General features: G+C 35.1%; 1 protein-coding gene and 1 long non-coding RNA gene across 3 annotated transcripts in view; one reads left to right on the top strand and one right to left on the bottom strand.

The window, feature by feature from the left end:
* LOC309830367 overlaps positions 1-14,781 on the top strand; it is a 119,515-nt gene that overhangs the window by 56,988 nt on the left and 47,746 nt on the right. The window lies entirely within an intron of this gene.
* SYT14 (synaptotagmin 14) overlaps positions 8,029-14,781 on the bottom strand; it is a gene marked incomplete at both ends in the record, with an annotated part of 147,038 nt that continues 140,285 nt past the window's right edge. Inside the window, 2 exon segments of the mRNA XM_082666857.1 lie at positions 8,029-8,342; positions 12,185-12,374. Of these exon segments, the coding sequence (XP_082522983.1) occupies positions 8,029-8,342; positions 12,185-12,374 (504 nt within the window).

Genomic DNA, 14,781 nt, shown 5'->3' on the forward strand with positions numbered 1-14,781 from the left:
CCCCAACAAGAACAAGCACCCTCCCTGCCCAAAGCCTTCCAATGACACTATCTACTTCAGTTTTCCTTTTTAATTATGAAAGTGCCCAGTTAAGTCAACATGAACAATTTTAAAACCAGGAATTTAGAAAAGGCTTTCTCACAAAATTTAAAATAAAAAGAATGTTCAAGCTAGAGGAGGAAGAGAGAAGACCAAAAGGAGAGAATTTACGATATAATGATCTAAAATCTCATTTCCAAGAAGTTGGCTTCCACTCCATTACGACTGAAATCCTATGGAGGTATTAACGGGGTCATCTTATACCAGAGTGCTAAGATATTGATCCTTTACACTTTAGGGGTCTTTTCTTCTACTGGTGCTTATATATTACTTTCATCAACATTAATGGGGGTTACGAACAGGAATCACTGGTAAGGACCAACCCTGAGGGTATAAAAGGTTTGGTTGTTACCGAAAATAATACCATCTGGAGGAGGTGGGCACACTCAGAAATTGACAAATGAAGTGCTGGCAAGAGGTTCACAGCCTTCAACCAGATGTAAAAGCCAAGAGAGACAATAAATCTCAGAGATAAGGGAAAAATCCCTATTTTCTCATTGAATACAATAGCCATAGTTAATATTAACCGCTTAGATTTATGGAAATAAGCATTCAAGCAATACCTGAATATATAAACAAATTTCAGATAATTATTTTTTCAGTGTATAATAGAGTATTATATTTCATCTGTTGGGTATTCATTTTAATCACAAAAAGTGTCAGGTGAGAGATCACATGTTAAAGGAAGAAACAGAAAAGTGTTAGGTTTTTTCTTTTAAAAATAGTCTTGAATATTTAAAAGACAAAATCAAATATCAAACAGTCATCAGAATAATAAAAAAAGAGTGAAAAAGGACCCTGAAATAATAGGACAATTTGAGATGCAGACTGTCAAAATGACATTGAAATAACGTCAAACATCTTGCAAAACTACTGCCACATCAGTGACTTTGTTCTCATAATTAATTATTTAGAAATTTTTATGTACTAATTTTATGTACAATAAAATTATGCCATATTTTTGTTAGATTAATAATCAAATTTCCTTCTCTGCTCCCAACCCATACAGCATGATATTAGGGAACTTCACACTATTCAAGATTAGGTGCACAGCAACAATAGCAACCATTACGAGAGATACAAGAAACTTAATGACTAAAGAGGGTCATGCTTTGCTCTCTCTCTAGTCTCTGAGAAAACCTATCCAGTCCTCTCTACTATCCAGCACATGTGATTAAAATGAAAAAAGTCAGGGTATCACTTTTTGTTAGGAATTATGCAGCTGTGATGAACTCAGAATTCCAGTGTGAATGTACATGAATAGGACTGGGGAAAAAAGTGTGGGAGGAAGAAAGAAGGAACATTTTAAGCAAGATACATACTTGTCTATTAGGGGGAGAATAAAGCAAGATTCTTACATTCATTTTTGATAATGGACTAATAATTCAAGTTTATCAAACTCTTTCACGTTAAGATTATGTTAACCAGATTTCAAGCTATAATCGGACCAAACACAATGATACAGCAGCAGTCACAAAACAGCCTAATTCCATACCATATTATTTCAAAATTCAAATAACCTCATTTTTCAGTGGGTTAATCACAGATATTTGTTGGGAAAAATACTTGCAAAATGTAAAATACATTCATGCAAAATATTACACCAGAGGAGGAGGTATGCCTACATTATAAATGAAGGGAAATAGGAACTCAGATGAACCTATATACGGCATTTATTTTTAGAGAAAAAGGAGGACTTGAGGCTGCTGTATTAACTTGTTACTTGAAATAAAAGACCCTAAGAAAGAGCCAAGCAATCAAGGAAATAGAGATCAGAGCAGAAGTGATAGAAACATTGCTATTTCTAGTGAAGAATCCAGGAATGAGTACAGGAATGAGGTTCATCTGATGAGTGTAATGACAATGAAGCCATTCAGGATGATGACAAAAGATAAGAAAGCTTACTATACACAAGAATGAAAAATGCCACCACTTATGGCTGCCACCATACATACTTAAAGGTCAGCCTTATTTCATTTAGAATATTGACAGATGTACTAGGTAAACACCTTCCTCAGACTCTCTTTGCCTTGTGTCTATCATTGTAAAGACAGTTTGGAAGGAAATATTTGAAAATAATCCAAAGTAATTTTCAGGAATCATAAAACTAACATAATAGAATTTATTATACCATGAAACACTTTGAAAAAGTTATCTTGAATGTGAATGCACAGGAGCTCATAATTAAGTATCACTTTTAATTTCTCATTAAATATCTTTCTCTTTAAGGCAGCGCGCACACACACACACACACACACACACACACACACACACACACATCAACAGCACTAATCCTAGTCTTAATCTTGCTCTTCTTTATCACTATCACACTTCAAGAACTAATCTATGGTTAGACAGCTGCCAATAATTCTATATAATGAGCTCAATATTCTGTACCAGTGCCTCACAGACAGAATTTCCTGGGGAGCTTAATAAAATGTAGATTCTTGGGCTCCACTCCAGACCAAATGAAATAGAATCTCTGGAGGTGGGGCTTTGGAATACAAATTAAGCTCTCAAAATAATTCTTAAACACACTATAATTTGGGAACCACTGTTTTAAATTTTGCCCTTGGAGAGAATAAGTTCCTTGATGGGAGTCTAATCTGTATTTATTCTCTAAGACCCAACCCAGGGGTTATTTTCTCCAGGAAGATTTTTCTGAACTCCACATTGTACTCTTGTGCTAAAGTTACATCATTCTGTGGCTATCCCCACCTTAGCATGCAAGCTCCATTAGGGCAAAGACTTTGTCTACCCAATTTGTTATCTCTGCATTTGTAGCACTTAGAAAAATACATGGTACATAGTAGGTACTAATGAAGACATAAATAAATCCATGCATAAGATTCATAAATATTGAGCCATATAACAGTATTATTGATTTCCTCCGTAGGGAATTTAGTTTAGTCAATATTTATAGTGTGCCTACTATGAACAAGGGGCACATAAAGATAACAAGATAAAGCATTAAGTACTACCGAGGGGAGAGACATATGTAATAAAATTAGCTGTAATCCAGTTAAACCTTAAGAAAGGGTAGAGAAGCAATTTAAATTGCAATCAGAGTGCAGAGGAAGACAAGTCTTTCCTTTCACCACTGGTATGGGCAAGATACGTGTTCATGGACACAGGCTATCCACTTCGTAGGGCAGAAAGGGGATCATGTACAATTAAAGTATTTTGGATTCCCAACAGTGGACAAGGAAGAGAACAAATTGATTAATACACTTTCAGAATATAAGTAAGTATAGGGTAAACTGGCAGAGTAAATTAATCCCCAAGTCTTTGAAAATATGTCATCTACAAAGTATGACACAAAAGTACCATCTGTGTCCCCAGAAGACAAAAAACCCCTCTAATCTTCTTTTCTTCTTTGCCTGGTATTTCTCTTTCCCAAGCTCTGTTTTTTCCTTCTCTTTTTCTAGTGCTGCCATCCAATTAAAGTGGGTGGGATTACTGATGAATATAATGTTGTCCTGTTTTTTCTTGCAACTAGTAAAGAGGGATGCAATTGCAATATGTATAATATAGGTTTTAGAGTAATTTATATGTGGGCTCTAATCCCAGTTCTATTACTTACTTACTGGATGACCTTAGGCCAGTCTGTTTAACCTCTATCCTGCAGTTTCTTCATCTATAAAATGTTGATAATATCATTTACCTCATACCACTGTTGTGAGAATCAAAATAATAAATTATTGTGCTAGACCTTACTAAATTATAGCGGTTACCATCATCATTATTAGACATTTTGGTGGATACAGATGATGTTTTAAAGTGAATTTAAGAAAAGTGCTCCATAGTACGTTTAACCTTGTGCTCAATATTGAGTTTGGTTGGTGACGATGATACTGATGGCCACCTCCAGTGTAGGTCATGGGTGAACTGGGGACAGTAAAATGGAAAAAAAAATGAAAACTTCCGAATAATAGCTATCAATGAGAAAAATCTCTATGAGTAGACTATCTAGTTTATGTAGGCAAATGGCAATTTCATGGAAGTGAATTTGTGTTATCGCCATTAACAGCTGGATAGAGACCTTGAAAAATTTGTTGGTGACTGCTGTTGTAGTTTCATCTAAAGTTTACACTTTCAAATAGCCTATCTCTCAGTTCACTTGAAAAACTATGATATCATTTGATCTCTATCTCCATCTTAAAGAACACCCTCAGTTCTATGAACTCTTGCCCCACTGGTTCTACCTTCCTTTTGCAAGCATTGATTATGCTTCTGATTCACTAGATAAGTGAAAATGATGATGGTATGAAGAAAATGATTTAACATATAGCCCTGGGCTTCTGAACTAGACTAGATGAAAGTGCCCTACCAGGCCCTACACTTAAACATGTATGTATTAATAAGGGTAGTTTAGATATTTTCTCACTGGTTTTTCTTTTCTAAAAATTGTGATTCAGTTTATTATTTTTGTCACTAAATACAACATTATTGAGAATTCACTGAATGCACAGTAAGAAAATACGCAAAGAGATTTCACACAAAATGCGAATAGTACAGAAGACATAAGATTACGGAAGAAAACTTCTTAAAGGTAAGAGGATATACTAAACAAATTCTTTTCTGATTTAAAATACACTTTGCGGGCTTCCCTGGTGGCGCAGTGGCTGACAGTCCGCCTGCCGATGCAGGGGAGGCGGGTTCGGGCCCCGGTCTGGGAAGATCCCACATGCCACGGAGCGGCTGGGCCCTTGAGCCATGGCCGCTGAGCCTGCGCGTCCGGAGCCTGTGCTCCGCAACGGGAGAGGCCACAACAGTGAGAGGCCCGTGTACCGCAAAAAATAAATAAATAAAAAATAAAAATAAAATAAAATATACTTTGCTTCCTGGGCAGTAATAAACAACTACATGTTGCAGCTCATTTGGGAGACAAATAAAACTTGTAATTCCATGCTCAGGAGCTCCCATGAATGCCAGTCAGTCGCTGTATTTGGACTATCTCATTTTATTATAAAACTTAGGGGATTTTAAGAGGAAAATAAGAAAGTGGGTTATCTTTCTCAAGTTTCTCAGACAACACCTGCTGCCCACCAGTGGGCCCCTATTTGCTTTAATTGCTAAGATACAATGTTTTGCCTTTAAGCTTTCATGCAAATCCAAGCACACAAAAGAGCAGTAGTACCGTCTCGTAGTTAGATTCAGTAGAGTGAGTGGGTCTCTTAAGCCCTATTTAATCTTTTTCTAAAATAAGAGACAAATTTGGGGGAGTAATTACTCTAAGCTGTGTCAATCCAAAGGATAAAAAGATATATATTTTGCTGTGTGTGGAGGAGAATGGCAGCAAATAGCACCCAAAACCAAATATAATTTCTCGTAAACATACGGAGGAGAAAAATAATCCATAAACTTGATAAATGCTTTTCTATTTAGTTAGCTGAGAAAGCCAGGGCACCTTCACCTATACAAATACATATATATATTTGTATATACACACACACACACACATATACATATTGTATATATATGTTGTGTGTATAGGCATGTGTGTGTGTGTATACAGATACACATACATACACTTCATAATTTTTAAGGACTTGGCAGCTGGGGTGGAGGTAGGGTCTTTCTTGAAATATTTAAAAATTGTTGATTAAATTTTAGGCCATACCGGATTTGATATACTCAGACCAGATAAACCCCTAAGGATGTATCCAAGCACACACACACAATTCTGGGCATAGTCTGAAGAAAGACAGATTTAACAAATAACATTTAGTTAGTGTTCTTTTCCTTGCTGTAGGAGAAAGCACCAAGCTGGTCTCATATGTATTTGATTAGGCTTTGTTACAGCTACAGATAAGACTCTTTTTATTATTAGGGCGATCCCAGTTGTTAGCAATGCAGTTAGTTGTTTCAAAGCCAGAAAAGATACTTGCAGCATCAAATGCCTAAAACCAATTTCTCAGTAAAATCTACTGCCCCCCTTCCAATCTCTTTGCATAACTGTTGCTAAAAATACTTTCATGAGATATTCTGTCATTTGATTCATGTTTTAACTTTATAACCTAACTCATTTATAAAACCCTGGAAAATGCTCATTAATGTAATAATAAAAGAATAGATTTTTCCCTTTAATGCAACTCTCTAACACACATTCTTAAACCCCATGTCACCTGATACGGCATTTGTATTTTATCATATAACTCATATGTATGAATGCATAGAGCTGCCATTTTTTAAACTAAAAAATATTAGGAGTTCACTGTCCTTTTGGGTTTCTTTTAAGGCCTTTCAGTACAGCCAAGCTGAAGTAATAATATCTATGCATGGTTTTGTTATTATGGTAATAACAAGTTCTAGCTTATAATAATACATAGTACTTAGTTGGGACTAGGAACAATGATATACCGCTTTTTAGTAATTGGTAAATAGTATGTTTCTAATTTAACTAGAAATTAGAAAGAGAAAAAAAATATTTTTCATATATAAAAAACATATTCTATTTAATAAAGTATATGCATAAAATTATATATTGGATAAGAAGCAAAATTAAAAAGAAAACAGCTTATAATATTCCTGGTAATCAGAGTTCCTAAATATAAAAACAACAAATGCCTTGCCATTTAAAAAAATTAGCACATTATACAACTTTTACATCCTTCTGAGGAAATAAAGATCTTGTGACACTGTTCTGAGGAATCTAATCTTCACATTTATAAAAATTGAAGGCCTAATTTTGCAAATACAACTTTCAAGCTGTATGAGCAAATTTAACTTACATGGAAGGCACAGGATGACATCACGCTGAAGAACGTACCTGTAAATCTCAAAAAATCTAGTCACAAGTCACTAGAAACGTCTTAAGGAATCTCAGAACTGTTTTTAACATGATGTTCTGATTCACACTTGGAACTGGAGAGTCTTTAGATCACAAATACAAATTGAAGTAAGAGTGAAGAGAACTGTTTCTTATTTGAATGCTACCTGCTTTATGCAGTGTTGGTTACTAAATACTCAGAGCAGATGATTAAAATTTTCTTTAACTTGAATTGTTTTCAATTTTCAACAGCTTATTCACTATATTTTTTTAGTTTGTAAAAAATGTATTTTCACATTATTACAATTTTTAAGAGTCAACCATTGAAAGAGATTTTAAAGTGAAGTCCTGCTCTATTAGCTTCCTACATTGGAATACAAGAATACAGGAAGTGCTTTCAACAGAAAGTTACATGGTCTACAGTACAACCTGTCTAGAAGACTTGCAAGGGACCAGTACAGTAACTTGGTCTCTTTGGATCAGGCAAAATCAGAGGCAAATGAAGAAGTGAGCTTTTCTTAAAATAACACATAAAAAACATTCCCTTATGAAAATGAATACTTGCTTGCACTTAGACTTAGTGCTATTGAGAAGAACTGAGGCACAACAAAACTAAGTGCACAAAGGGAAAATATCTGAAATAAAATGATTTTCAATGTGATTGAAACCTTTCACCGTTAGATCTGACTGACAACGCTGGAGAATGACTTTCTCATATTAAAGAACATTACGAACACCAGGGATGAGCCAGTCAAAATATGTCCTGTGTATATGTAGGGTGACCTAAAAGGGTGCTGTAACTAAAAATTCTGATTTTCAAAATCATTTATAATTTTGATTTTTCATAAAATTATTGGCTCTTTTGCTAGAGTAAAATTAACTTCAAACCAAAACGACGCTCTTAAAGTTCTGGAGGATTGTCAGTTTAAGAAAGATGAAAGTTTCTCATTTTCTCAAACAAGCTCTACTAGAGACACTTCTTTTCTTCATTTATGTCCGTATTAGATGTTCTTTCCACAGAATTTAAAGCATTTGGGTAGAATGTTAAAGATGATTCTTCAAAGAATAGATCTTCCCATGGTGACTAGGTAAGAAGAGTAATGTTGTACTCAGAAATGATGCTGCCTTGAACTGCAATTGCTCATTAATCCTAGTCATCACGACTCTAGCAACGCGTGCCATCTACACACTTGCTGTCCTTTCGACTCTTTCATTTCAGTCCAGTGATTGAGTTCCTCTTCTCCAGAGCTGTTCAGACCTAAAGAAATCCAGCCTATCATCTCTTTTCTCTTCATGCTGCGTTTGTTATACACAGACAGTATGAGTGTCACATCAGAGAGTTGAAATAGGGCCACTTGAAAAACAAACGTTTCCTTGTATACTGGATTTGGCTGCCCTCTGCGGATGGATGTCTTGCATTTGGACATCTCTTGACCCATGGAATTCAGTAGAGTTAATTTAACATATGTATCTATAGAAAAAAACAACATACCACAGATATTTGAAACAAACTCAAAACATCTTTCTTGTAACACTTGCTGAGAAGATTAAGTGTTTATACTTTATAAGGATATGGTGTATACCATGTTTAGTAGAAATCCAATAATTCCATTTTGATTAAATGATAATAAAATGTGACAAGTACAGAGAATGCTAAGTAGGCATCAAATCTTTTGGGGGTAATAATATCTTAACCTCACTATTTCTACATTAGAGTTAGAATTTAAAGGTATACCTCATAATCCTTCCTCCACCCTCCCACCCCCATCCTTGACCTCCCACTACCCGCCCTTCCCATCCCCACCCCCGTTTAGCTTCACTAAGCAGGACATCATAGCATTAATAAACACTTAGCAAGCTCAATTAGCCACAACACTGTAAAGCATTCCACTGTGCTTTCAGAGTGTAAGAATAAACAAACGAATAGAAATGAAGGCAAATGGTAAGGAGGGAAAGAGAAAGACAAGAATGCAAAGATGACATCAAAACAGCTTAGGATGAAATGTCAAAAAAATCTCTGCATGGATGTGGTTTTTAAATATATTTTTAAAACATTTAAGGGCCAATATGAAGCCAAATGCACTAAGGGCTCAAAGTTTAGCAGATCAAGTAAAACTTTCTCCTGGTTTCATGCAAGAATACATTTAATGTGCTTTTTGGATAGTTAAATACTACAGGATTCCTTTTTGGCACAATTTAATGTGAAATTTTAGGTATGGTATCTTAACTATTTTCATGAATTATAAAAAAAAAAAATTGATGTGATGTTTAGTGTACCAAGTGAAACATAACAGTTCATTACCTGGTTACTTGGGAGATAAACCCTCTTTTCAAACAACTGTGTTTTCAAGTTCTTTAGACTCATGCAAATTATCTTCAGCATGTAGATCCATCATGTGTACTTCGTATCAAAATTTCAATTAATTTTAATGAAAATTGCAATATTTCTCATGAAATATCTATTTCTACTTATGAGTCAAAATATAATGAATGAAAAAATAAACCTTTAATTTAAAAAGTTTTGCTAGTTTTATAGATACTCAATACCATCATCCATAATCAGAGATAAATTCTAAGTTAGTTTTCTTTAAAGTACCACAGATAATAAATGTGCATTTTTTTTGGAAATCAACATGGTGGACAGCTTCACTGCTGGCAAGTTTTAGGGTATTTTGTTTTTGCATGAAAAGACAACATCCAATTAGCCTCTACAGGAACTCACCTCGGATTATATAAACCTGTCCACCTATCAAGTGTTTTAGACAACAGAACAGTCCATCTGACAACAGGGGGTGGAAAGCAGTAAAAGAAATAATGACCAGATGTCAATTGTTGGGTGAAAGAGGGTCAAAGGTTAGAATTAAAGAGGAAACACTGTTCACTGGAGTGGAAGAACACAAAACTTTAGCATTTTAATTCAGGTAGAGGGTTGAAAAAAGGGTATGTTGGGTAAATTTCATGGAATGAGAATTTTTAAGGTCATTGTGTCATCTTAAACAAAAATTACACTGTTTTAAAGGGGGACACCTTTATAAGGACATTTTCTTGGTCTAAAGCACATTGAACATAGAATCATGCAAATTATCGGACCATAAAAGACTGAATAAAAGTCATTAAAGGATCATTATTTTTCTAAATTTTTAAGTTTATCCATGCAATATTTAACACTTCAAACACTTTTTTTTTTACTCCCAATGTAATATAAAATTAAGTTATGCAAAATAAAATAGAACTACCAAAATTTTTGTTCTTGAATGTTACCACTGTTCCTTTGGGATAAAAATTGGATTAGTCAGTCTATAACATAGTTCAAAATTTAGAACCTAGGTATATATGAAGGGTCACAATCTTATATACAATAGACAAACTGATAAAATTGTCATATTTTACTTTATAAATACTCTACTTCATATAATTAGTTTTAATGTTGACTTATATTTACCTACTAGTTACTTCCCAGCTAATACCATGAACTGTCCTACTACTGAAGATCTAATTCTAAAATAATGGAAATTGCTATAATCTATTCTTTAACCTGATAGATCTACTCTATGTTGTGCATGCAAATCTCTCTTAACTTGTTTATTGTCCATCCCTACCTCCACCCACCCCCTGCTTCATTTTAGTTCTGATTAGTGTTTCTCTGTTTCTATCAGAGTGGGTTCAGCAACAAGGACAGAAAGGCAAATCTGTCATTTCATTCTGCTGCTTTCTAGCATTTCAAGTTAAAGATTTGTCAAAAAATTAAACTATTAGCTAAGCAGGAATTGCAAACTGACAGCTTGTGGCTAAATGTAACCCCAAATAATAGACCACGTTCAAAAATTTTGAATCTGAATGTCCTAAGGCAGGGTGTGCACCCCTGCATTTACCACAGGCCTCTCCATGCTCCTTCTCTCTCATCTACAAATTCTGCTCATTTAAGTTACTTCCCAGGCCACTTGAGTTTTCATTCCTACTGTGGATTAATGACGATAACCAAGTCACACTTCCAAAGCTCTTTACTCTAGTAATTGCTTTTTTCCACCCTCTGAATGTTTCCTTCTGAAAGGAAAAAGGGGACAAATAATAATTCCATCCTTTTTACGTGCCTTTATCTGATTTGAGTATTACAGTTACCCTGTGAGAAACACAACCTTAATTTTACATATAAGGAAACAGCCTTAGGGAAGTTAGGTCACTCGTCCAAGGGTAGAAATAGAAATCTAACTTTGGCCTTCTGACGTTTAATGAAGGCACAGATACATTGCATGATGTATGTAAGAAGTGAGGTTTCCAGTACTACTGAGGGCACACTAAATATATTTTTATGACTTTTCACTTTGATTGAAAAAATAATTTTTAGGATATTTAGAAGTAAAGTTAATTCAAGGGTGGAAAAAGTTTCCCCTCCAACAGTTATTTGATACTTGGAGTGAAATATTGCTTCAAGCAAGCCTGTAAGAAATTGTTAAACAAATTTAAGGTTGGCATTATTATTCAAGATTTCCTGTCAAATTTTGAGTTTAGGCCGTTATTAACAGCTTTAATTTTAGAGAAATATAAAGAGGCTGCTACTTTCCCAGTTTATTTCTACAGATCACAATAAACAATTTTGGAGGTATACTGCATGACAATTTCTCTGTGCATAACCTATCCCCAGCCTCCTGAGCTGGGAGAGAGATAAGAGAGAGAAGAGTGAGAGGCATATAGACAGGGCAGAGGTATCTACACCATCTAGCCTTCCTTTCCTAGCATCGAGCATAAATATCAAACTATTCCTTATTCTGTTTGTCCTGGTAAAAGCAAAGCACATTCCATTTAAGAAAAGATTCTGCTGGCAGTACTGATTTATAATTTTAAAGGAGGAAAAATGTGAAGAAACAGTTTTTTCTTAAATTGTTAAGGGAGAAAAGAAGGAAAAATATAGAAGTACACACATTAGTTCATAGTACTGCATGCAGACAGGAAACATGACATCGATCTTCAGTTAAAAACAACAGCTATAAGCATTCGTCATCATATTTGTGGAGTGTTACTACCTTTAAAAAAAAACCTGTAACTTTTTCTGGCATTAGAAGATAATGGCTATGATGGGGCTAATTCATTCTGCAGACACAGAAAAAGTTAAAGTCTTGCCACCTTACAATTAATATTTTGAATTTCAGATCTTTCTACTTCCCAAATGGCTGGAAATAGAAAACATGAAACAGATTAGCTGATGATTAAACCATCATTGATTGGTTAAGACTAAATGATAGGACTGAAGGCCCTACACTGCGAGTCTCATAAGTACAGAAAACACTAGAATTAAGAAAAATATTTTTCACTCACTGGGTGGTCTGTTTGCTGCCAAGTTTTTGAAGTGGCTGCCTTTTATCACTTCTGCTGATAGTCTCCCAGTTGTGGCATTATAAAGCAGGCCAATGAGGATTTCTGGAACTGAGCCATGTTCAAGAGACTGACAGGAGGATGTACTTTCACTACAGGAGACTTCTGACGCGCTCATTTGGGAGTTACAGCCCTGCAATCAAAAATGAAATCTTTATAGTATTTTGTAAAAAAAGATATATTAATAGATACATTGGTAATGCCCTGCTTATTGGAATTAGGTAGATAAGTCATGAAAAAAGCAAGAGTTGTATGCAAAATTCCCAAAACACTAGATTAGAAATGTTCTTAGCATATTTTAGTTCCTGGATCTCTTTTCATTATACAGCAGTCAAAGGAATGACAGGAGATGAGAAGGTCTGATAAATTCTTGCATGTTTGGATACAAATCAGAGAAGATAAATTTCTTAAACTCATAGGTGTCAATGAACTCTTTCCTGAATGTAAAAAAATTGTTTAAAAGATGTTTTGACCTTAAAAGACCGACACAGATTCAGACTCAATTACATTAAATGTAAATGTCTTAAGTGTCCTTTAAAGACAAAGATTGGCAGGCTTTGATGAAATAAACACAAAATCTGCTACTTATAAGTCAATATGTAAAACACTGATATACAGAAATTGAAAAAAAGAGGGTGGGAAAATATTTACCATGCAAATAATAACCAAAAGAAAAGCGGTGTAACTATATTAGTATCAGTCAAGGTTAGCTTTAAGGCAGTAACTATTACTAGAGATAAAGAGGTACACTCAATAATGATAAAACTGCAAACTTACCAGGAAGATAAAGTAATTCCAAATTTGCATTATTTAATAACATGGGCTCAAAATAAAAGAAGCAAAAATTGCCAGAACTAGAAAGAGAAATAGGCAAATCCACAACCGGTGGGGTTGTCCACATACTCCTTTCAGTAACTGACCAAACAAGCAGGCAAATAGATACAGTAATGATGTAGAAGATTCGAATACCACAATAAGTAAAACTGACCTAATGGTAATATGCAGAACACTCCATCCTACAACTATAAAGCATACATTTTCTCAAGCATGCAGTGGAGTTTTTACAAAAATATTTATTAAAAAAGCAAACGGGGGCTTCCCTGGTGGCGCAGTGGTTGAGAGTCTGCCTGCCGTTGCAGGGGACACGGGTTCGTGCCCCGGTCCGGGAAGATCTCACATGCCGCGGAGAGGCTGGGCTCGTGAGCCATGGCCACTGAGCCTGCGCGTCCGGAGCCTGTGCTCCGCAACGGGAGGGGCCACAATGGTGGGAGGCCCGTGTACTGCAAAAAAAAAAAAAAAAAAAAGCAAACGGGAACTTCCCTGGTGCCACAGTGGTTAAGAATCCGCCTGCCAATGCAGGGGACACAGGTTTGATCCCTGGTTTGAGAAGATCCCACATGCCACAGAGCAACTAAGCCTGTGAACCACAACTACTGAAGCCCACGTGCCTAGAGCCCGTGCTCCACAACAAGAGGAGCGCACCGCAATGAAGAGTGGCCCCCACTTGCTGCAACTAGAGAAAGCCCGCGTGCAGCAACAAAGACCCAATGCAGCCAAAAACAAACAAACAAACAAATAAATAAATTTAAAAAAGCAAACGAATTTCAAAAATGAATTTCAATGATGGAAATCATTCAGAATGTTTTTTGAATCAGCTAGAAATCCAAACTAAGTTCTAGTGAAGAAAATTCCTATACATTTGGAAATTAAGGAAACAAATATAAATAATCCATGGGTAACTAAATGATAACTAAAATAAATTATTTGTAAAGATTAATAAAAATAGATAAATGTTAGTCCAATTCAGAAATAAAAGAGACAAGGCACAAATGAAAAAATATCAGGAATGAAAAAAGACACTACTACATATTCTATAGGCCATGAAAAGATTTTAAAAAAATGAGTAAGAACAGCTTTCTTCCAACAAATTTTAAATTTTGACGAAATGGACATATTCCTAGAATAGTACAACTGAGCAAAGTGGACACAAGAAGAAATAGAATATCTGAACAGTCTTACTGAAGAAATTGAATTTGCAATTAAAAACCTTTCCAAAACCAACAAAATAAAACTCAAAAACTTTAGCTGGATGGCTACAATAGTGACTTCTAATTAATAATATTAGTCTTATGCAAACTCTTTCAGATAACAGGAAAAGAGGAAACACTCCCCAGTTTCCTGTAAGAAACTAGCAAAACCTTAAAACCAAAATCCGACAAGGACATTATTAAAAAATTACAGGATTTTCTCATTCATAAACTTAGATTTAAAACTCTAAATAAATGCTGAGCAAACCAAATCGAGCAACATGTAACATCATACTTAATTTTTTTTTAATGTTTCCCCTTTGAAATTGGGGATGTGACAATGATGTCAACTATTACCACTTCTAATCAGCACTGCACTGGAGATTCCAGCCAGTGAAGGTCCTAGCCTTATGAAAGGCAATAAAATGAAATAAAAGGTATAATGACTTGGACCGTCCTTATATGCATACTATATAGTTATGCACATGTGAAATCTAATCAACTCCACAGAGG

The sequence above is a fragment of the Grampus griseus genome (genome assembly GCF_964374135.1).
Source record: "Grampus griseus genome assembly, chromosome: 1".
Taxonomy (NCBI): Eukaryota; Metazoa; Chordata; class Mammalia; order Artiodactyla; family Delphinidae; genus Grampus; species Grampus griseus.